This window comes from Aotus nancymaae, unplaced genomic scaffold, assembly GCF_030222135.1.
Source record: "Aotus nancymaae isolate 86718 unplaced genomic scaffold, 86718_ANA_hifiasm-v0.15.2.pri h1tg000003l, whole genome shotgun sequence".
NCBI classification, from domain to species: domain Eukaryota; kingdom Metazoa; phylum Chordata; class Mammalia; order Primates; family Aotidae; genus Aotus; species Aotus nancymaae.
The window spans coordinates 12699674-12722841 of NW_026988414.1; the positions used below are offsets into that span (position 1 = coordinate 12699674).

General features: G+C 41.7%; 1 protein-coding gene across 2 annotated transcripts in view; it reads left to right on the forward strand.

Moving 5' to 3' along the window:
* Positions 1-23168, forward strand: part of BRINP1 (BMP/retinoic acid inducible neural specific 1) — a 201788-nt gene that overhangs the window by 46057 nt on the left and 132563 nt on the right. For both annotated transcript variants that reach the window (XM_012458252.2, XM_064378504.1), the window contains exon 2: positions 8299-8566. In XM_012458252.2, the coding sequence (XP_012313675.1) occupies positions 8349-8566 (218 nt within the window). In that variant the 5' untranslated portion in view covers positions 8299-8348. The remainder of the gene's footprint in view (positions 1-8298; positions 8567-23168) is intronic.

Consider the following 23168-nt stretch of genomic DNA (forward strand, 5'->3'; position numbering starts at 1 on the left):
GTTCTACTCTGTTGATAAAAATGTAGAGATGGGGCCAGGCATGGTGGCTCAGGCCTGGAATCCCAGCACTTTGGGAGGCCAAGGTGGGCGGATCACCTGAGGTCGGGAGTTCGAGACTAGCCTGATCAACATGGAGAAACCCCATCTCTACTAAAAAAAATACAAAATTAGCTGGGTGCGGTGGCACATGCCTGTAATCCTAGCTACTCAGAAGGCTGAGGCAGGAGAATTGCTTGACCCCGGTAGGCGGAGGTTGCAGTGAGCCAAGACCGTGCCATTGCACTCCAGCCTGGGCAAAAGGAGTGAAACTCCGTCTAAAAAAAAAATGTGGAGATGGATGAATGACCTTCTGGAGCAGTGTCAGAGAGTATGAGGGTTCATCCTGGCCCCCGCTGCCCAATAGAAGTGGAATACCAGCCACATGTGTAATTTTAAAGTCTCTAGCAGCCACCTTAATTTTTTATTTAATACAATATTTCCCAGATCATAATATTTCAACATGTAATCAGTATGAGACATTAGTGAGCTATTTAAAATTCTGTTGGCCAGGCATGGTGGCTCACACCTATAATCTCAGCACTTTGGAAGGCCAAGGTGGGAGGATGGCTTGGCTTCAGCCCCCTCCCAAATAATAAAATTATTCTCTATAAAAAATAATAAAAGTAGCTGTCATGGTGACATGTGCTTGTAATCCCCGCTACAGGGGAGGCTGATGCAGGAGGATCGCTTGAGCCCTGGAGGTCAATGCTGCAGTGAGCTGTATTTGTGCCACTGCACTCCAGCCTGAGAAATAAGAGTGAGACCCTGTCTCAAAAAAATAAATAAATTCGATTATTCTTGCTAAGTGTCTGAAATGCTGGTGTTTATTTTTATGAATAGCACACCTCCATTTGGACTAGCCACATTGAAAGCTCTTGATAAACACACATGGTCAGGGGCTCCCAAATTCACACAGAACAGCACAACCTACAGTTCTAAATCTGCTGTTTGCCAGCTTTGTGGTATGAGGCCAGTTACTTCGTCTTTCTGAACCTTGGTCTTCCCTCTCCACCATGTATAAAACGGGGACCATCACCCTCGCCCTCCTGGTATTTGCACAGGTCACATTAAAGAAACAAGTGCAGTTTCTGGCACATAGTAAATGTTCATTTAATGTGTGGTCTCTTCCTCAATGTGACTTTTACAGCAACTAAAGTGTAAGCTCCCTGTGGGAGACTGAAATGCAACCTGACTTCTGATTATGGCTGAACATGAACCTGCCCCGTCCCTGTCTCTTTTCCTTTTTTCCACTGACACTGCTTTTCCCTGGGGCATCTGCACCACTCATCCCTTTACTTTCTTTAGGTCTCTGCCTGGAAGCCCCTTTCTCAGAGATGCTTTTCCTGAGCACCCTTGCATAGAAAGCAGCACCTGCGCTCTCATCCCTCTGACCTGCTTTGATTTGGTTCAGAGCACTCTGCAACCACCACACATAGAGTCAGTGCCCATTTTTTTCTTCCTCTCTCCCCGCTAACCAAAAATAAGCTCTTTGAGGGCCCTGGCTGTTCTATGCACGATTCAATCTTCTGGAAGAGTACTTGACACATAATAGTCGTTCAGTATGGTAATGAATGAATAGATACATTTATTGAACATCCACAATGCTTTTTGAACTTAGTGGGCAGTACAGAAGTGAAATCCACAGTTCATCTGATGACAGGGAGAGAGAGTGAGAGAGTGAAAGATGGGTGATCGGCTGCCTCAGGGCTCTGGTTCACCCTAAGCCCTCTGCCACCCGGTGTGCTATCCCCAGCACACATCTCTTCACTCTCCTGCCTTCTCCCACCCACCCAAGGCTTTTTGTAGGCTATTTGTTCTGCTGAAATTTCCTTTTCCTCATCTGTCCTCACTAAAACCTTGCATGCTATTTGAAACCCTTCTCAAGTACTACCTCCCTCTTCTACGGGGCTCTTCCAGACCCCTTGCTAAAAACAATTTCTCTGGCCTTCATTCCTCCATTGGACTTCATTTCTTTATTATAGTATTTATGGCAGCATATTTCATATTAGGATTGTTCATATGTGGCTGTGACTCCCCCATTATATTTTGAATCTCTGGAGGGCAGCGTCTAATTTCAGCTGGAGTGAGATGGGGCTGGGGAATGCTAGGAATTGTACGGACTGTGTAATGAGATATATGAAGGTTAGAATCCCGAGTCTGACATTTGGGAATTGTGAGTTTGAGAAAGCTATTCAATGTCTCCAGGTCCTAAGGTGCTCATTTGTTAAATGGGATAACCCTAACCATCTTTTGGAATACATCTTTATTAATAACTGCTCTGGACTGTATGCTTTGGCAACTACCAAGAAAAACCATTTTAAGGCCAGCATATAGTAGATGCTCAATAAATACCAATAATGCAACTCTCGTATTATCTCGAGTCTCCAGCACAGTTGGTGCTGATATGATCTTATTTACACAATGGGAATCATTGCCTGGCATCATAACTTATATATATATTTGGGCAACATATGTATGCATCCTTGTTCAAGCCCCCAAAATAACCATTTCCATTAATAGAGTCAAGGACTGTATAGAACCTTTCATTTTCATTTCTGGTGCTCTGAGGATCATTGTGATTTTCTAAATCAACAGAGATATATTCTGACTTTTTCCATGAAGTATTTGTCTCTGCTTGAGGAAGTGTAGATTGTATCACAGACCCTAATAACAAAGCAGGTTGAAACACAGCTATGCATGCCCACTGCCTGGCCAAGATAATGTGGCAGAATGAGAAGGACTTGTAACTGAGAGCTAGATGATGGGAGTCTAGCCCAATTTGCCACTCATGTTGTCATCTGCAAAAAGGAGTTGGATTAGAGCAGGGTTTCTCAACTTTTGCATCATTGACATGTGGGGTCCCATATTCTTTGTTGTGGGGGCTGTCTTGTGCAGTGTAAGACATTTAGCAGCAGCATCCTTGACCTCCATCCACCAGATGCCAGCAGCATCCCCTCAGTCATGACAATCAAAGATGTTCCCTGAGGGGCAAAAGATCCACACTTGTGAAATGCTGAATTAAATCTTTCAAATTGCAGCTAATTCTGGGACTACAGGCTGAAGTCTCACTCTCCTACACACACACACACACACACACACACACACACACACACACACACACACACACATTCTACTTGGCTCTTCCACATATGACCTCGTTCCACTTTTGAGAGCTGCAATGTTCTGAGCCATGTTTCTTTGCAAACAGTCTTAACAGCTAAGTATTCTCTCATAGGCTCCCACCCTGCACCAACTTACAATAGCAGCCATGTAGAAGGGCTGTGTGGGTGACACACTGTGACCTCACTGTGTTGTGTCACTACCAGGATCTCCCAACAATCGCTTCCATCCCCTGCTTGCCACTTGGGGGCTCTGGCAAGCAGTTTGACAGCTGTCGTTACTGTTCTGCACTCAACATGTACGGCTTTGTTTTAGGCTCTGAACGAGACCGCAGGCCACAGCTTCTGCCAGCTCACTCCTCTGCTCATGTGTCTTTCTCCTTTGCCCCTGACAGCTGAGACTTGCAGTGACAAGCACGTTTTTGTAGCAACTCATGAAAAAATGGTGCAATGGGCAACAGAGAGAAAAAACCAATTGGACAAGAAATTTCACCTCTCTCTTAATTTCTTTTCTCTTTCTTAGCTTTGCTTTATCTTTCATATTCAGCTGGAAAAGTAGACAAATGAGGTGTCATATTTAATCATGTATAGAGATGGGTTTACAGTTGACAAATTGTGTTCTCACCATATTTTGATGTGGAAGGCATAAAAATCTGAGGTCTAGAGAGGAGACATAACTGTGCAGGGTCATGCAGCTGAGCGAGAGTAGCCACAGTTTTCTAAAGATTATTTCCAATTAAAGGCCCACAGGCCAATGAACAAGACAGACATAGAAACAAATACAGGCATATTTCAGAGATATTGCAGATTGGGTTCCAGATGACCACAATAAAGCAAATATTGCAATAAATGGAATCACCCCAATTTTTTGGTCTTCCAGTGCATATTAAACTGATGTTTACAATATCCTGTAGTCTATTAAGTGTATGACAGCAGTGTGTCTCAGAAAATAATGTGTATGCCTTTATTAAAAACACCTGATTACACAAAAAGTGCTAATGATCATCTGAACTTTCAGCGAGTTAGAATCTTTTTGCTGGTGGAAGGTCTTGCCTCAATGTTGTTGGCTGCTGACTGATCAGGGTGGTGGTTGCTGAAGGTTGGGTGACTGTGGCCATTTCTTAAAATAAGACAACAATGAGGTTTGCCACCTCAATTGACTCTATCTTTCATAAAATAATTTTGTAGTATGTGATGCTGTTTGATAGTATTTTATATAAGATAGAACTGCTTTAAAAACCAGAGTCAATACTCTCAAATCCTGCCACTGTTTTATCAAGGTTTATGTAGTATTCTAAATCCTTTGTTGTCATTTCAACAGTGTTCAAAGCATCTTCATCAAGAGTAGACTCCATCTCGAGAAACTGCTTTCTTTGCTCACCCATAAGAAGCAACTCCTCATCCCATCCATTCAAATTTTATCATGAAATTGCAGCAATTCAGTCACATCCTCGGGCTCTACTTGTAATTCTAGTTCTCTTGCTATTTCTGTCACATCTACAGTGATTTACTCCACTGAAGTCTTGAACCCCTTATGATCATTCATGAGGTTTGAAATCAGCTTCTTCCAAATTCCTGTTACTGTTGATATTTTGACTTCTTCCCATGAATCACAAATGTTGTTAATGGCATCTAGAATGGTGACTCCTTTCCAGATGGTTTCCAATTTACAATGCCCAGATCCATCAGAGGAACCCCTCTTTATGGTGGCTATAGCAATATAAAATGTATTTCTTAATAAGTCTTGAAAGTCAAACTCTTGCCTTGATCTATTGGCTGCAGAATGCATGTTGTTTCAGCAGGCATGAAAACACCGTGAATCTCCTTGTATATCTCCATCAGAGCTTTTAGCCGAGTAGATGCTTTGTCAAGAGCAATAATATTTTGAAAGGAATCTTTTGATAATGATTCCTTAGTAGTTCTTGATAATGACCTTAAAATATTCAGTAACCACGTTGTAAACAAATGTGCTGTCACTCAGGCTTTAGAGCACAAGCAGAGTAGATTTAGCATAATCTTAAGGGCCCTAGGAGTTTTGAAATGGTAGGTGAGCATTGGCATCAACTTAAAGTCACCAGCTGCATTAGCCCCTGATGAGAGAGAGTCAGTCAGTCTGTCCTTTGAAGCTTTGAAGCCAGGCATTGACTTCTCTCTAGCTATGAAAATTATCAACTTCTTCCAATATAAAGCTATTTTTTATACATTGATAATAGGTTGTTGGCCAGGCATGGAGATTTATGCCTGTAATCCCAGCATGCTGGGAGACTGAGGAAGGCAGGCACTTGAGGCCAGGAGTTCGAGACCAGCCTGACCGACATGGCAAAACCCTGTTTCTACTAAATATACAAAAAATGAGTTGGGCGTGGTGGCGTGCGCCTGTAATCTCAGCTACTGGGGAGGCTGAGGCATGAGAATCACTTGAATCTGGGAGGTGGAGGTTACAGTGAGCTGAGGTCACACCACTGCACTCTAGCCTGGGTGACAGAGCAAGACACTGTCACCAAAACAAGAAAGAAAATAGGTTGTTTAGGGTAGCCATCTTCAACAATAATCTTAGCTAGATGTTCTGAATAACTTGCTGCACCTTCTCATCAGCATTAGCTTCTTCACCTTGTACTTTCCTGTTATGAAGATGGCTTCTTTCTTTAAACCTCAGGATGCAACCTCTGCTAGCTTCAGACTTTCCTTCTGCAGCATTCTCACCTCTCTCATCCTTCATGGAATTAAAGAGAGTTAGGACCTTACCTTGGATTAGGCTTTGGTTTAAGGGAACGTCGTGGCTGGTTTGATCTGCTATCCAGACCGCTAAAACTCTCTTCATTCAGCACCAGGCTGTTTTGCTTTCTTATCATTCTTGTGTTCACTGGAACAGCATATTGAATTTCCTTGAAAAACTTTTCCTCTGCATTCACAACATGGCTAATTGGTGCAAGAGGCCTAGGTGTCAGCCTGTCTTGCCTTTTGCCATGCCTTCTAGCTTTTGATTTAAAGTGAGAGACGTGAGACTCTTCCTTTCACTTAAACAATTAGAGGTCATTGTAGAGTTATTAATTGGCCTAATTTCAGCATTATTGCTTCTCAGGGAGTAGGGAGGCCTGAGGAATGGCTAGTCAGTGGAGCAGTCAGAACATGCACGTTTATAGATTAAGTTTGCCATCTTATATGGGTGCAGTTCATGGTGTCCCCACATAGTTACAATAATAACATCAAAGTTTACTGACCACAGACCACCATAACAGATACAATGATAAAAAAAAAAGTTTGAAATATTTTGATAATTACCAAATGTGACACCAAGACATGAAGGAAGCACATATTGTTGGAAAATTGGCGCTAACAGACTTGCTAGGCTGAGCCTTGCCACAAGCCTTCAATTTGTAAAAACCTTAATATTTGCAAATCTCAATAAAGCAAAGTACAATAAATGAAGTATGCCTGTTGAGTATAATCCAAGGTGGTAAGGGCTAAAATGCAGTTACAGAAAATGACCAACCAGAGCTCAGAGGAATAAACAGCTAACACTTTTTTAAATGAATAAAAAAGGAAAATGACCTTTGAGGACGTGACCTCAGCGGGCTACTGAAGGATAAATAGGGTTTGGCCAGGAAGTGAGGACAAGGTGAACAAAAACACTCTCTCCTAGGGAATAAGTTGACACCAGTATCAACATTCATCATCATTATTCTCATCATCGTACATGCCATTTATTGAGCACTTACTGTATGCCAGGCACAAGAGGGAGCACTGTACATAAATTATGTCATTTCATTGTCACCCTGGTTTTGAGTGTAGGTGCTATTGTTAACCACATTTTGCACGTGAGGAAACTGAAAGTCAGAGAAGTTAAATACAGGACCTGAAATAATACTGTTTCTAACAGATGCAAACTAGATTTAAAGCTGCCTTTCTGTTAGAATAAGTAGGGTGGGGTCACAAACAGTTAAGTGAGTAAGTAGATTGACAATGAGGGTGGATCATGAGGTCAGGAGTTCGAGACCAGCCTGGCCAACATAGTGAAACCCAGTCTTTACAAAAAATACAAAAATTAGCCAGGTTTGGTGGCATGAGCTTCTAGTCCCAGCTACTCAGAAGGCTGAGGCAGAAGAATCCCTTGAACCCAGGAGGTGGAGGTTGCAGTGAGTCAAGATCGTAACACTGCACTCCAGCCTGGGTGACAGAGTGTAAATTTTGTGTACAAAATTGGCATGGCTTTGTGATTTCTGGTCTATCCTCTTCACAAGGACCCTCTACCAAAGCTACCCCTCAGTCCTAAGCATATTGCCATTGCAGCACCGCTGCGCCATAATACCAACTAATAAAAGAAGCACGTGAAACCCCCTGCCAACATGATCACCTTCAGTTTTCCTTCTGAACCCTGGCAACCTTTGAGGCTGAGTTACCAAGAGACAAATTCTCTGACCATGTTTCTTTGGGTTTGGGAGACATTCCATTGAGCATTGCAGAACTGAACTGTAAACAAGCTCCATGAACTCTTCATCTCTAAAGTATTCAACCTAGATAGTCATGATAATAATCCATTACAAGACTTTGTGCATTCATCTGATCATGCAAAAGCAAAGTTTGTGCTCAGTGGATGCATGCCTGGTGAGAGAAGAAAAAAGGAACTCTTGTTTATTGATTCCTCTTTATGAGAGGCAAGTTGTTAGTAAAGACAGTACATGGTACAGTTACTTGAATTGTGTCTCCATGTCTCTTACTGGGTGTATGAGGCTCTATTTCCACATTAATTCATTTTATTCATTTTTTCAACACATCTTCCTTGAGCATCTACAATGTGCTAAGTGCCAAGATATAGGCACGAAAGCTCATCCTCAGTTTTACATGTGAGAAAACTGCATCCATAATAGACCAAGCAGTTTATCCATGTTCAGACATGCAAGCAGCAAAGCAGGAACATGGGCCCAGATTTCCATAGATTCTATGTTTTTACCCCGAACTGTACTGAGTTTTGTAAACTTAAAGCATGCTACTGATATAAGGTATTATTATGAAGATGTGTTAATAACATTTTTTCTTTTCCTATGTTTCTTTCTTTTACTCCTCTCCCCCTCTCCTCCTCTCTCTTTCGCTTTCTCTCTTTTTTTTTTTCTCTCTCTCTCTTTTATTATTTCTTCTATAGGACTCCACAGAATGGAGCAAGAATGAGAGGAAAAAGGCCGGCAGAAAAGCATGAACTGGAGGTTTGTTGAGCTCCTCTACTTCCTGTTTATATGGGGCCGTATCTCAGTGCAGCCCTCCCACCAGGAACCAGCTGGGACAGACCAACATGTCTCCAAGGAATTTGATTGGCTTATTTCAGACAGGGGGCCTTTCCACCACTCCAGGAGCTACCTATCCTTTGTGGAAAGACACCGTCAAGGATTTACAACCAGATATAAAATATACAGGTAAGACCTGGGCTAAATAGTCCTTGCCTTTCGTTCACATTGTGCTTTGTGGAGTCAGGCATTGATTGGTGCAACCCTTGCTATATGCAGAAGTGTCTGGGTCAAGGGTCTGTGTTCCTTCCACAAGCTGTTTTTCACTTTATTTTTTTTTCTTTGCACAAGAGGTTAACAATGTCAAGGAGAGGATCAAATAATATTTATTGAGTACTTATTTATATGCTGGGCATGGGGCTTAATACTTACTATGCATTATCTCATTTAAACCTTCTAATAACCATCAGATATAGGTTAACCTAGCCTCAGCTAGGTTGAGTTACTTGTCCAATGTCATACAGTTAGAAGTGGTTGGACTGGGATTCAAAATCTGGTTTATCTGCATTCATAGTCATAATTTTAATTAACCACAAGTATAAGTAATGTTGTTTTGAAAATGCTGCGAATGTACCCAATATCCTACTCAAATACATTCAAACATTTGGGGAAAAAAATAACCTTTTCTTGAGCAGGTCCATACTTGTTCTTGGACTATTGACATTCTACTCATCGGAAAAAAGACTTAGTCCAAATCTTTCCTCTTTGAAACTATCTTAAGGTCTTCACATTCCACTTAACCACCATGTCCTTGATATATCCATGGCTCTCTACACTAACACCTCTTTAATTCAAAATCATTTGGAAGTAGAGTTCATTCTTGTATATTTTTCTCACCTAACTGGAAACTCTTTGAGGGAATGACTTATACAGAATTCATTTCTAGATCCCTAGAGTGATTTTTGCTCTGCCTTGTTATCATAAACACACAATGAATTTGTGGACTTAAATGAATTGGAGAACGCAAAAAACTCTCTGGTATAGTCAGGTGTAGTCTTAGGAGGATAACTAGTCATAATACCACAGGGTGGTGGCAATAATGCAGTTTGATATCTCTGGTTCATGTTAGATAATCCATATGTGTTTGCTATTGCTGTTGAAATAACAGGTACCATGAATGGAACCACAGATTGAGGATATTCAACAGTAGCATCCTTTTAGTGAGCACTTATCATGTGCCATGAAGGGAGGATGTTCAATCCTCATAACCTCCTCCATGAGATGGGCAGTAGCTTCTACAGATGGGAACATCAGGAGGTTGAATGCATTTCTATAACTCATCCATCCAGTGAGGATGGAGCTGGAGTCCACACACTGACTTACCTGACCCCAGTGCTTTCCTTCCTAACATTCTGTTGGATACCTCCCCTGGTATAGCTTCCAAATGTAGAGTGTTGCAGAGCTTTAAAAACGTGTTTCCAAACATTTTTCCTTACAGTCATTTGTAAACATCTGGGGGGTTGTTTTAGACATGTCGAGAAGTAAAAGGTTGCTAATGAGGATGGGGGATTAAGACCTCTAGATACTGATTTCAGTTCTTCATGCACTGGTCTTGTGACATTAGGTAGACTCCCTCATCTTTTGCGTTCTACTATCCTCATTTATCAAATGATAGGGTTGATGTAGATCAGCAGTTTTCAGCCTATGTTATTTGAAAACCTGAGGGTTAATTAAGTAGCCATAGAAACCACTGAAATGTGGGGAGAGTAGCAAAGAGGTGATTATGTGGGATTCTGAGCCCTACACCTCCGTTATACTAGAGAAGGTTAGCATTCACTTTTGTGTTAAGATTTCATGTATGCTTTACTTTGGATTCTACTCCTAAAACAAAGTTTGCAATCATTCAATAAGTTGACTTCTAAGATCCTTTCTATCTCCAAAATTACATTTAAGAGTTAACCAAAGTCAAATGGTTAATTAAATGATGGAGTTCGACCCAGAAGTCAGGCCCCTGGTCATCTAATTATTCCTTCCTTCTTTTATTTAATCCTCAAATAATTATTAAACACCAGCTACAGATAAACACTATGTTTATGGCAGGTGATACAATCATGAGTAAAATAAATATAGTAGTTGCTGTCATAGGAGAGACTGACATTAATTAAACACATGCACATTTCCATGTATAATAAGTGCTATAAAGAAAAATGTGCAGGATGGGTTTAACTGAGAAATCATAAATACCACAAACATTGATTTGGCACCTACAATGTACAAGAATTAGGTGGAACTCTGGTCATAATGTGTATATGAACCCATATACAAATATGCATCCAGAGACATGTTCTCGTCCAGATGCTCATCAGAGCAAAAGCCAACTAGGACAGGCTCACTGGGGCAGTTGTGAATTGATTCTTTTTCATTCCTGTATGTCACTTGGTTGAAACACTGATGTTTCAACAAAGCATGTCCACAGCCAATTTCCAGTGTGCCTGTCTTGCTCTATGCTAACATGGACACAGCACATTACAAACTTGACATTTTCATCATTAAAAAAAGGCCTGACTACCATAGTGCTACATTTTTTTTGATGCTGGAGAGCCAGTCTTACTGATCTGCCCAGACCTCAAGTTTCCACCAGTTCCCTCCTCCTGGCTGGAACCCAGGGTGATTTGGAAGCTTCAGAAAGAAACTGGGAAGAAGCTGTCTCTCCTTTTTTTTTTAATTTTTATTTATTTATTTATTTTTGTTCTTTGAGACAGAGTCTTGCTCTGTTGCCCAGGCTAGAGTTCAGTGGCATAATCTCAGTTCACTGCAACCTCTGCCTGCTGGGTTCAAGTGATTCTCCTGCCCCAGCCTCCGGAGTAGTTGGGACTACAGGTGCACAGCACCACACCTGACTAATTTTTGTATTTTTAGTAGTGACAGGGTTTCACCATATTGGTCAGGCTTGTCTCAAACTCCTGACCTCGTGATCCTCCTGCTTGGGCCTCCCAAAGTGTTCTCTCCTTATTTTACTAGGTTAAGGCCATCTTTTTTTCTCCTGCATTTGCACACAGAGGCTGGCTTCTGCTCACAGAGTCATGGTCAAATCACTGCTGGTGACAACAATGAGAACCTTTTTAATTAAAACCCAGCTAAAGCCTCTTCTCATGTTGCTTTATAAGCCAAGCAACAGTGTGTGCACATGCAGTGGTTTGGGTGCATGACATGAACACTGTCACTCACAAACCTGAGTTGCCACCTAAAGGCTTTGGGGAGTTTTCTACTCATGAATTTGCCAGGGTGCAGTGGGAGCACTTTTGACCTTAGAGTCAGGGAACTCAGGTGCTGACCCAGCTCTCTTATCTAATTGTGTGACTTTGGTCAACCAATGGAACTTCTTTGAACCTTTGGTTCATCTGTGAAATGGGAGTGCTGGCTGAAGTGGTCCGAGATCCTTCTTATCTCTGAAATTCTATGATTCTGTGAAATATTGTCATTTGAAAAAACAGTATGTGGTAGTGGGAAGGATTTGGGGTCTGGAGTCTAGAGATTCAGGTTTTGTTCATTCTGGAGCCTCTTTTTAGCTTTCTCATTTTGGGCAGATTCATGTATGCCACATTCACTCACTCATACATTTATTGGTTTAGAATTTAACACCAATCAGGGCCGGGCACAGTGGCTCATGCTTGTAATCCCAACACTTTGGGAGGCTGAGGCGGTCGGATTACCTGGGGTCAAGAGTTCAAGACCAGCCTGACCAACATGGAGAAACCCTGTCTCTACTAATAATACAAAAATTAGCTGGGCGTGGTAGCGCATGTCTGTAATCCCAGCTATCCAGGAGGCTGAGGCATGAGAATCGCTTGAAGCCAAGAGGTGGAGGTTTTGGTGAGCCGAGATCACACCATTGCACTCCAGCCTGGGCAACAAGAGTGAAACTCTGTCTCAAAAAAAAAGGTAAAGAAAAAAAGAATTTAACACCAATCATTATCCATAAACTGTACAATTATTTGGTGATATAGAGATGACCAAAAAACCCAATAGATTGCACACATACATCCTCCTGCCCCCACATAACCTACACCCCCTCCTCCACCCCACTCAGAGTTAGGGGTGAAGGATAGAGGGCGTAAAAAGTGAATAATCAAACAGTGATCTTTCCATGGATAGAAATGACCTCTCAGATATTCAATTTCCTCCTCTGTAGAAAGGGATAATGATGTCTGCCCTACCTACTAGGTCAATGAGATACAATTTTTGTGAGAATGCCTTGTAAAATTTAAGTTATCTTAGGCTTGAATTTTTTTCATTAGAGGTCTAAATCATCATTCTAACAAAGTAATTTATTTTCACTTTCTGTTAAGACTATACATACATTAGTCATTAACTAGTCATAGCCACACTCTTAGGGGAAATACTATTATTGTCCCATGTCACAAATGAGAAGGACACTAAGTGCACATTGTTCGCATTACAGGACTGGGAAGTGGCACAGCTGGAATTAAAAAGCTGGTCTCTGGGACTTCCTAACATGAGCCCTAACTCTATGTTGTCATGACTCTCCCTGGTTCTTAGTTACCTGATTTTTTTTTTTTTTAAGATCTCTCTCTCTCTTCTTTTTTTTTTTTTTTTTTTGAGACAGAGTCTTGCTCTGTCGCCCAGGCTGGAGTGCAGTGGCTCACTGTAACTTCCGCCTCCCAGGTTCAAGCAATTCTCCTTCCTCAGCCTCCCAAGTATCTGGGACTACAGGCGCATGCCACTACACCCGGCTAATTTTTTGCATTTTTAGTAGAGATAAGATTTCACCATGTTGGCCAGGATGGTCTTGATCCCCTGACCTCGTGATCCACCTGCCTTGGCCTACCAAAGTGCTGGGATTACAGGCGCGAGCCACCGCGCCCAGCCTAGTTACCTGATTTATTACCAAATGCCAATGGGCTTCCTTTGACTATGGGCAGGTTTCAATCTCTCTGAGACTCAGTTTTCTCATCTGTAAAACTGAGATGACATTAAATGCCTCATGCAATTGTGGTGAGAAATAACTTAGATATCAAGTATATACTGCTTATAATTTTGCAGGAGCTTCCTAAAGGCACTTCAGAATGTTGGTTGCCTCCTCCACTTCAGATTCTGATTGTTTACTAGGAATTATTTTTTTTATTCTCATGATAATTTCAAAGCCAGTTAGTGCAAAGGTTTTTCCTGTGTTTCCAATGCCTTTTTGTGTTTTAATTTCTGTTTATTTTTTCCTAACTGTGAGATCATCAGTAGCTGCTGTAAATTTAGCAATTTCTTCAAAGGTGATTTTAATAGGATAACTATGGTACTCATTGGATCTGAAGAGTCAGGCCAAAGGGGAGATTCTGGTAATGGTGGTCACTATGTCACAAGCGGTGGTTCCATATTGAGTGGTTTTCCCTGCTGGTTGCAGAACAAGTGGTTTGTGGCTTACGTCGCATCTCCCTTTGAGCTCTAAATATGCACCTGAAAGTTGAGCGTAAATCAAATCTTGGTAAGCCAAGTCTAATTGCCTGGCTGCCTTGCATATTTATTTCAGAGCTGTAGAGATCTCAGCCCTCCTCTGCTGTCCTGATACTTCCTTCATGTGTTTCACACAAATAATAGGTTTTGTGGTAAAGCTACTTGGCTAAATGGATGGTGCTGGAGATGGGTGAATGGTTCTACGAGGATGAATGAGATGTAGTCTTTATGCAGCAGTCATTCAAGAGTATGTATTAGGCATCTAGATGTGCCAGATATTGTACACGGGAAGTTTATCCTGTGATGAACAACATTCCTGCCCTCAAGGAGCTTACAGCCAAGTGGAGTTTAGAGAGAAGCCCACCCTTGCCCCACTCCAGGGGCTTGTGTTTGAACTTGAAAGAAGCCTTCAGCCTTTTGATTCCAGGTGTAATCTTGATATCATGCCTTACAAGGACTAGATTTCCATTAGTATGGTGTAAATTAGTCTAAATCAGCATTTTTTTTTTTTGAGACAGAGTCTCGCTCCATCACCAGGTGCCAGGCTGGAGCACAGTGGCACAATCTCGGCTCACTGCAGCCTCTGCCTCCCAGATTCAAACAATTTTCCTGCCTCAACCTCCTGAGTAGCTGGGACTACAGGCGTGCGCCACCATGCCCAGCTAATTTTTGTATTTTTCAGTAGAGACGGGGTTTCACCATGCTGGCCAGGATTGTCTCGATCTCTTGACGTCGTGATCCGTCCGCTTCAGCCTCCCAAACTTCTGGGATTACGGGTGTGAGCCACAGCACTGGGCCTAAATCAGCATTTTTAAATGTATATTACAGAGAACTCTAGTTCAATGTAATATTAAAAGATGTTGTCTGGAAAAAAAAGAATACCTATTTTTTTCCTATGATGACTCCCACAGTCAAAGAAGCAATAATAATCACAACAGTGATAAGTTAATTGCTAACATTGAAATCTTAAATGATTAGCATTGCATTTTATCTGGTATAGAAATTATTCCAACTGATGCTTACAGGAATCCTGTGCAGTAGGCATTGCTATTATCTCTCCATTTACACAGCTTGTGCATGGTAAAAGAGTTAATTTGTAATAGAGTAGGACCTGTCACAGGCAAGTGTGATTCTAGAGGCTGTATCCTTGACTTTGCCCACCTGCTTCCCAAATGATATAGACCTGCATATGGAAAGCCCAAAGTTACACAGGACTCCTTACCACAGACCTTTATTAATATTACACTATTTAACAATATTTAGCCATACCTTTTTAACCATACAACCTCTTTTTCTTAGAGGAATTGAAATTCCAGTGAACAGGCTCAGGAAATTGTGGGCTTTGCCTAAATTTGACAGCTTGGGTATTGCTTCTTTGGATTCCAGCCTACGTCAGAGTGCTGTAAAAGGGATACCACTTCATTTTGAGTAACTGGGTAACTGGCTGAGGAAGCCAATCTTCCTGTTAAGCTTTTGCTTTGAGTTATTTAGTCTAAATCTACCTCCTGGTTTATGATGGAAAAAATTAGCAGTTTCAGTTTCCTCATCACAAACCTCTTTTTCTTTCCCCTTTTTGTTTCCAAGTTTGGCATTCCACCCTGTGGTATAGATATACAAATCTCAACAGAGGGCAGAACCAGAGTTGAGTTAGGTACAATGCTGATCCAATATGCAAAGAAGTGGCTGGATATTAGAATTACATGCAGAGTTAAAAAAAAAAACAATGCTTGGATGTTTCTCCAGGTATTTACATTTAATTGGTCTAGGACAGACAGGAGCTAGAAAAATTATTTTCAGTCAAGGATAATATTGCTTCCTAAGCGGACACGTAGCAGTTGTGTTTGGGGAGATTGTTGGTGTCCAGCTGGTAGTGGTGTTTGTTGGGGGTGCTTCTGGCATCTAGTGGGTAGAAACCAGGGATCTGGGATGCTGCTAAATACCTTACAATGGTCAGGACAGCCTTCTCCAGCAAATAATTATCCAATGTACTTTCAGTTGTGTAGAGGTTGAGAAATCCTGCTCTAGTATTTCTGGGGAAGAAGAAAAAAAATGATGGGAAGAATATTTAAATAAATGGTCTTAGATTTTGGTCTTCGTGAGTTTGAATTGGGATGGCTTAAATATAGGTACCAGTGTAATGACTGGATTCCCAGAGTATGTGTCCATAGGATAAAATGGGGAAAGAATCGTCCATGTTTTTATTTTAATTAATCAATTAATTTATTTTTGAGACAGAGTCTCACTCTGTTGCCCAGGCTGGAGTGAGTGCAGTGGCAGGATCTCTGCTCACTGCAACCCACTTCCTGGGTTTAAAGTGATTCTCCTGCTTCAACCTCCCAAGTATCTAGGACTACAGGCATGTACCACCATGCCCAGCTAATTTTTGTATTTTTAGTAGAGATGGGATTTCACCATGTTTACCAGGATGACCTCAGTCTCTTGACCTCGAGATCTGCCCACCTTGGCCTCCCAAAGAGCTGGGATTTCAGGCGTGAGCCACCGCATCTGGCCTCATCCATGGTTTTAGACATGGCCAGAGATCAGGATGGCAGTTCAATGCATAAAGAGAGGTGGATCCATTTTTGCTTTCTGCTGCATAGAGGGAGTGGTTAAGGCAAACTAGTTCTCCAGTCAAAAAAAATTCTTCCTTCTTCTGGGAATTCTAGTGGCTTTTTACTCTGCCTACAGTATTCCTTATGAAGTAAGATATTCACCCTTCATTATTAGGTCCAGATATACATGACCTGAGTCATTAAAAACCAGCTTCAACCAAGTGTGTTAAAAGATACTTTTTCTTCAGAACATTCCTGGTTGGCTCAAAAGATGAGAATAGGATTAAGCCCCATATTCATGTTTGTCAATTTCAGCCATTTAAAGGCTGAAAGCATTGGTGAGAGGCATGAACCTGCACCCCCCCTTACCCCCCAGCCCACGTACATCCCTTGCTTAATCCAAATTTTTGATCAAGGTCTCCCTGAATAGATAGAAGTGGAGAAGGATATTCAGCAAACATTTTTTTTTTTCTGGGCCATTCGGTGCCAATTCAAAGATCATCTTTAGTGTTGATTACTTAAAATTGATCTTCCAATTCTAAAAATGATAGCTTTATTGCTATCAAACTGGTACGTTTACAGTATTTTACCTCTTTGCTCCCATGCCATTACTGAACTGACTTCTGTGAGTTACAAACCATAGTTAGCTACCATTTCTACAGAGCAATTGTCCAGCTTTTGTCAGGAGGAGTGTCTGAAAATGGGCCTACTTGCTCACCCACTCCTATGGACAGACTGACACGGTATCTTTAAACTGATAGCAATTGTTATGATTGGGTAGATTAGGAGAAATGGAGAAAAAGCCCTTAGGACTTCAAATATTGTGCTCCAAATCTTGGCCAAGGAAGAAAGGGAGACTGGATCTGTGATATGGGGTACCTGCAGCTTATTCATTCAAAAAAATGTTTACTGATCTCTAAACTCCTACCAGTTAGGCCCTGCACTGTTTCCTGGGGATAGAAGGAGGACAATATTGATCCCTTCCCTCAAGGAATTCATGGTATCTTTGAGGGAGACTGACCGAAAGGCAAATAACCACAGTGACATGTGCCTTGAGAAATGCCACGGATGCTCCATGAGTGTAGGGAAGGGGAACTTACATTACATTGACCTGGCCAAGGTGGGGAAGGAGAGGAGGAAAAGCCATGCTTAGAAAGGCATGCTGGAAGGGAAGAAGTGTTGAACATAGGCTTCAAGGCAGTAAGGAGGGAACCACCTTAGGCAGATGCGCAGTCAGAAGACAGGAGAAAGCCTGGAACTATACATCTTCATGTGTTTTGGGTGGCTTTTTCTTTTCTTCTTTAAGATGGAGTCTCACTCTGTTGCCCAGGCTGGAGTGCAGTGGCGTGATCTTGGCTCACTGCAACTCTTCCGCCTCCTGGGTTCAAGCGATTCTCCTGCCTCAGCCTCCCTAGCAGCTGGGACTACAGGTGGGCACAACCACGCCTGGCTAATTTTTGTACTTGTAGTAAAGACGAGTTTCGCCATGTTTGCCAATCAGGTCTCGAACTCCTGACCTCAGGCAATCCACCTGCCTCAGCCTCCCCAAATGCTGGTATTACAGGTGTGAGCCACCAAATACGCCTGGCTGGGTGTATTTTGAATAGTACTGATAGTAGGGCAGAAGGTTGGTGAGCAGCTTCAAGCCAACAATGAAAACAATTTGAGATAGCACGTGGATTTCAACCAATTTTTAAAGTCTAGTTAATTGGCAGAATATCACTAGCTAGCCATTTAGAACAGTGTTTTTTCTTTGTTGTTGTGTTTTTACATTTTTGACCTTAATACATGTGAACAAATACATTTTAGTTTGACACTCACTCAATAAACCTAGCCAGAAATATAGATAAAAATATATGATTGAAAGAAAAATCTGTAAAAAAACTTAACCTTACTACATGTGATGCATCTTAAATATAAAGATATCTTATATGCTATTCCTTTCAAATGTAATGTGCTCCTTTACAATTCATTCATTTTTTTTTTAGATGCTGATGCACTAATGTGGTCATGTTTTGGCTCAGAGGACAATTGTACCATGTGTGATTAGCAGAGTTTGCCATGGGTTCATGTTAAGCAGGTTGGAACCTGTGCCTTGCCTGATGGGGGCAAAAAGAAAACAATGAAGGCTTTGAAACATGAGGCTAACATGCACAGATATACATTTAGAATTGCTCTGTCAGCAGCCTGAGGAATGGGAGAAAGGAAGAAAGAGAGATGGGTTAGAAAACTGTGGCAGTAATTTAAGGGAGAGAAAGGGAGTGCTGGAATCAAGACAAAGGCAGTGAAGGTGGGGTTCATTAAGCCTCAGGTACCAATCAGTGCCACCAACAGCTGCTGCAGACCTACTGGCCAGGCAGCCTTTTTCTGTGCAGCATCCAGGCTTACCTACTCCAGTTCCATCCTCAGCACCCCGTGGCAGGATGCATTCTTGTAAGCAGAGTTCTACAGCTACTGGATACCGTTGTATCTCTAATAAAAGGAGCCAGAAGGCTCAGACTTCTGCCTGTGGGCAATTTCTTTATCTTTCAAGACCTTCCTCCTGGGCACAAGAATTACTGGGTCTCATTAACTATGGATTCCCAGACTGGCTTGGAGGAAGGCTTTGCATTACATCCTTTATCTGTACCTGACTCTTCCCCACTCACCTTGATGGAAACTTCCAGCAGCAAGTTAGTGTCTAAGCTTACGTGAACCTTACAGTGGTCGCTATAGCTTAGCAAGTCTTTGGACTCTGGGAGACCTTAATTTGAATCCTGACTCTGTTACTTCCTACCCATGAAATCTTAGGCACATTACTTAAGCCATATGAGCCTCAATTTCTCCATCTGCAAAATGAGGATAAATTCCAAGACTGTTGTGAAGATTTAAGAAGAGAATATAAGATAGCCATTAGTGGCCGAGAGCTGTGGCTCATACCTGTAATCCCAGCACTTGGGGAGGCTGAGGCAGGCAGATCACTTGAGGTCAAGAGTCAGAGACCAGACTGGCCAACATGGTGAAACCTCGTCTCTACTAAAAATACAAAAATTAGCCAGGTGCAATGGTGGGTGCCTGTAATTACAGCTACTTTGGAGGCTGAGACAGGAGAATCCCTTGAACCCAGGAGGCAGAGGTTGCAGTGAGCCGAAATCAGGCCACTGCACTCCAGCCTGGTTGACAGAGCAAGACTCTATCTCAAAAAAAAAAAAAAAAAAGAATTAGCCTTTAGCACAGAGCAAATGCTCCAGGACTAGTAGCTAAAACAAATACCTGAAGTATCCACCCCTGCAAATTCAGCAACAGGGACTCTGAGATGTCTTACTGGAACTTCCAACAACTGCTGTGGGGATGACTGGTGGATGTGCTTTTGGCATAGGTACCCTATAAAAGTAGCATTTGCTTATTCTTAAACTAAGAAGACACTTTTTTTGTTTTGTTTTGAGGCTAGAGTGCAATGGTGTGGTCTTGGCTCACTGCAACCTCTGCCTCCTGGGTTCAAGTGATTCTCCCGCCTCAGCCTCCCGAGTAGCTGGGACTATAGGCATGTGCCATCATACCTGGCTAATTTTTGAATTTTTAGTAGAGAAAGGGTTTCACTGTGTTGGCCAGGCTGGTCTCGAATTCCTGACCTTGTGATCTGCCTGCCTCGGCCTCCCAAGGAGGATGCTTTTTAGGAGGAAGCTAGAGAAAGAGGACCAGAGACAAAGATTTTTGATGACCTGAGGCATACACGTACCACCATACTGGCACAATCTCTTTAAGCTATCAGCATACGTTGATTCATGTACACAGTACACGTCCCATGATTAGCAAGAGTCTAATTTATTCATCAGCCCAGGTGATGGGAGCAGTCTGTGACATCTCATTTTCTAGTTCCTACTGCACCATGCTCACCAGGGTGTCTTTGATGTGTAATGCTCAGGGGACATTGGTCCCTCAGGGATTGCTTCTCACACCAGCACCTCCATGATAATCAGCAGCATTTTAAGGCAGGCTGTGTGTGTGTGTGTGTGTGTGTGTGTGTGTGTGTGTGTGTGTGTGGTGGGGGTGGTGTAGGTAACTTTGCTTTTCCTCAAATTGCTTGTTTGTTGTTCAGAGAAAGTCAGCAAGGTGCAGCCTTCATTGCTGAACCCTGTGACGGTCTCTCTGCGACTCTAGCATGACACCCAGCTCACCTAGTTCTATATCACATTCGTGGGCGAGTGTGGTTTGTATGAGAAAGAAGGAGGTAAATACAAATGATATGAAAGAAATAAGTCTCCACGCTGGTAAACAGTTTGAGATAAAAGTGCTCACCTGAGCATTAATTCAACAGTATTTATTGAGTCCCTACTAATGTGCATGCACTGTGTTAACCTCTGATGACGCCGCGGGATTATTCATCTTTGCTCTTCAGGAGCCCTCGTAGGGTAGTAGGGGAGGGACAGACAAAAAACAGCCGAATTCACATCTAGCATAAGGAGTGCTGAAAAAAAAGTATAAAATGGAGTAATAGGCCGGGCACGGTGATTTACACCTGTAATCCCAGCACTTTGGGAGGACAAGGCGAGTGGATCACCTGATGTCTGGAGTTTGAGACCAGCCTGACCAACGTGGAGAAACCCCATCTCTACTAAAAATACAAAATTAGCTGGGCATGGTGGCGCATGCCTGTAATCCCAGCTACTCAGGAGGCTGAGGCAGGAAAAATCACTTGAACCTAGGAGGCAGAGGTTGTGGTAAGCCAACCAAGATTGCACCATTGCACTCCAGCCTGGGCAACAACAGTGAAACTCTTTCTCAAAAAAGAAAAAGAAAAAAAAGAAAAAAAGAAAAATGGAGTAATAGTGCAAAGAAAGGGCATTGAATTGGTCTTGCAAGATTAAGGAAAGATTCCAATAAAATATTTTAAGTAGGTTTGTGTGTGTGTTTTGAAGCAGTGTTTAGAGGAGGGCATACTTGTTCTGGAGCTTGCAAGTAATTCACCATAAGTAATGGGAAGAGAAGATGCTAGCATGCAGGCCAGAAAATTCAGTAGAGAGGTCGGGTCACGAAGCTCTGTGCATGTTTTATAAAAGACTTCAGACTTTATTCTAAGGTGGTGGATCCTACACTTTCTCATTTCAAGATGTTCTTAAGGTTTTAACGATTTTTTTTTTTATGATTCCCATAGTTGAAAAAACATACTGACAACACTGTTTATTAAGTAGTTAGATCCAAACAACTTAATGAAGTATTTTTGTTGTAACACATTTAGTGGCCATTTGAAAAAAACAATACATGAAAATCTAAACAAAAGGCAATATTTTTATTTGATTCTTAAATCATCACAGTGACTACTTCTCAAACTTTGCAATTAGATAAAATCACCCTCATTTTCTGTTCCTCATTAATTTTTTGCAGTTCTTTGAAATTGTACCAACTGCCAAAAAAACCCAGCTTCACAAAGATACACTAACATTGAAAGGAAGGTATTGTGTTCTAAGGTTGAAACTGTGAACGACCTCGAGTTAGAAGTTCTTGTGATGCCTAATAAATGTCAAGTATCCTTCATTTCCCTTGAACACTTAAAATATCCTGCTGTGCTCCTGTGAGTTTTCTGTGGCACTCCGTGGCTTCTCAGCCTACAATTTGCGAAGTACATCCTAATGACAATAGGGAGCTCTAGGAGTTTTGCCCAGCGGTAGAACATGATCAGGTTGTCATCCTAGAAAGATTACGTCTGTTATAATCGAAAGAATACATTAATGGGGAAAAGATGGGAGAGGGTGCAAAGTATGTCATCCAGGTGAGAGAGGAAACTGTCTCGGACTAAAGTAGCATTGGTGGATATTTGAGATGTATATTTATTTAGGTTGTAATTTTGAAATAATTATGGACTCCCAAGAAGTTGCTAAGATAGTACAGAAAGGTCTTATGTACCCTTTAAATGGTTTTCTTCAATGGTTATATCTTATGTGACTGTAGTACAATATCAGAACCAAGAGACTGACATGGTTCTAATGTGTATGTATAGTTCTATGCCATTTTACTATATGTGTGGATTCATGTAACCACCACTGCAATCAAGAGACAGAACAGCTCTCTCACCGCAAAGATGTTTCTTGTGCTAGCTCTTTACAGTAAGACCTCTCTCTCATCCTCTAACATCCATGATCTCTAACCCTTGGCAACCACTAATTTGTTTGTTCTCCATCTCTATGATTTTATTTTTTCAAAATATTACGTAAATGGTCATAACCTGAGATACTTTAAAAAAAACAGAAGACTCAGTATTTGGTGTTTGAATATGAAAGTTGACAGGGAAGAAATACTCAAGAAGCAAGGGGACTGGCAAAACCATACCTTAAGTAATAAATCCACTGGGTCTAGGTTAAGTAAGGAAAAGAGAGGGGGAGCATTTTTAACTTGGTCAACTGGGTGGGTGATGGTGCTTTTCATTAATGTAGGGAGCCCTGGAAGACAAGGGGACTTTTTGAGGCTATCCGTGTTTGAAGATGATGAGCCAGCTTTGAAAATGTTGAATTGAAACTGCCTGGAACATTCAAATAGAGACTTTGTAGGCAGTTGTACAAATGGTTCCAACCCTTAAGAGAGACAGCTGGGATAAAAAGTTATAGTATTTGGAGTTTTCAGGTTACCGATGATAACCCTTGGAGCTGTGCTCACTCACAAAGGAACCTGTTTTGTAAGTGCTGAGGAAAGCGTTGAGAAATTGAGGAATGGCTGGTGGTACAGGCTGAAAATCAGGGATGACTGGTACCGTGGAAGCAAGAATAAATGAATGTCTTAAGAAGGAAGGTGTAGGTAAT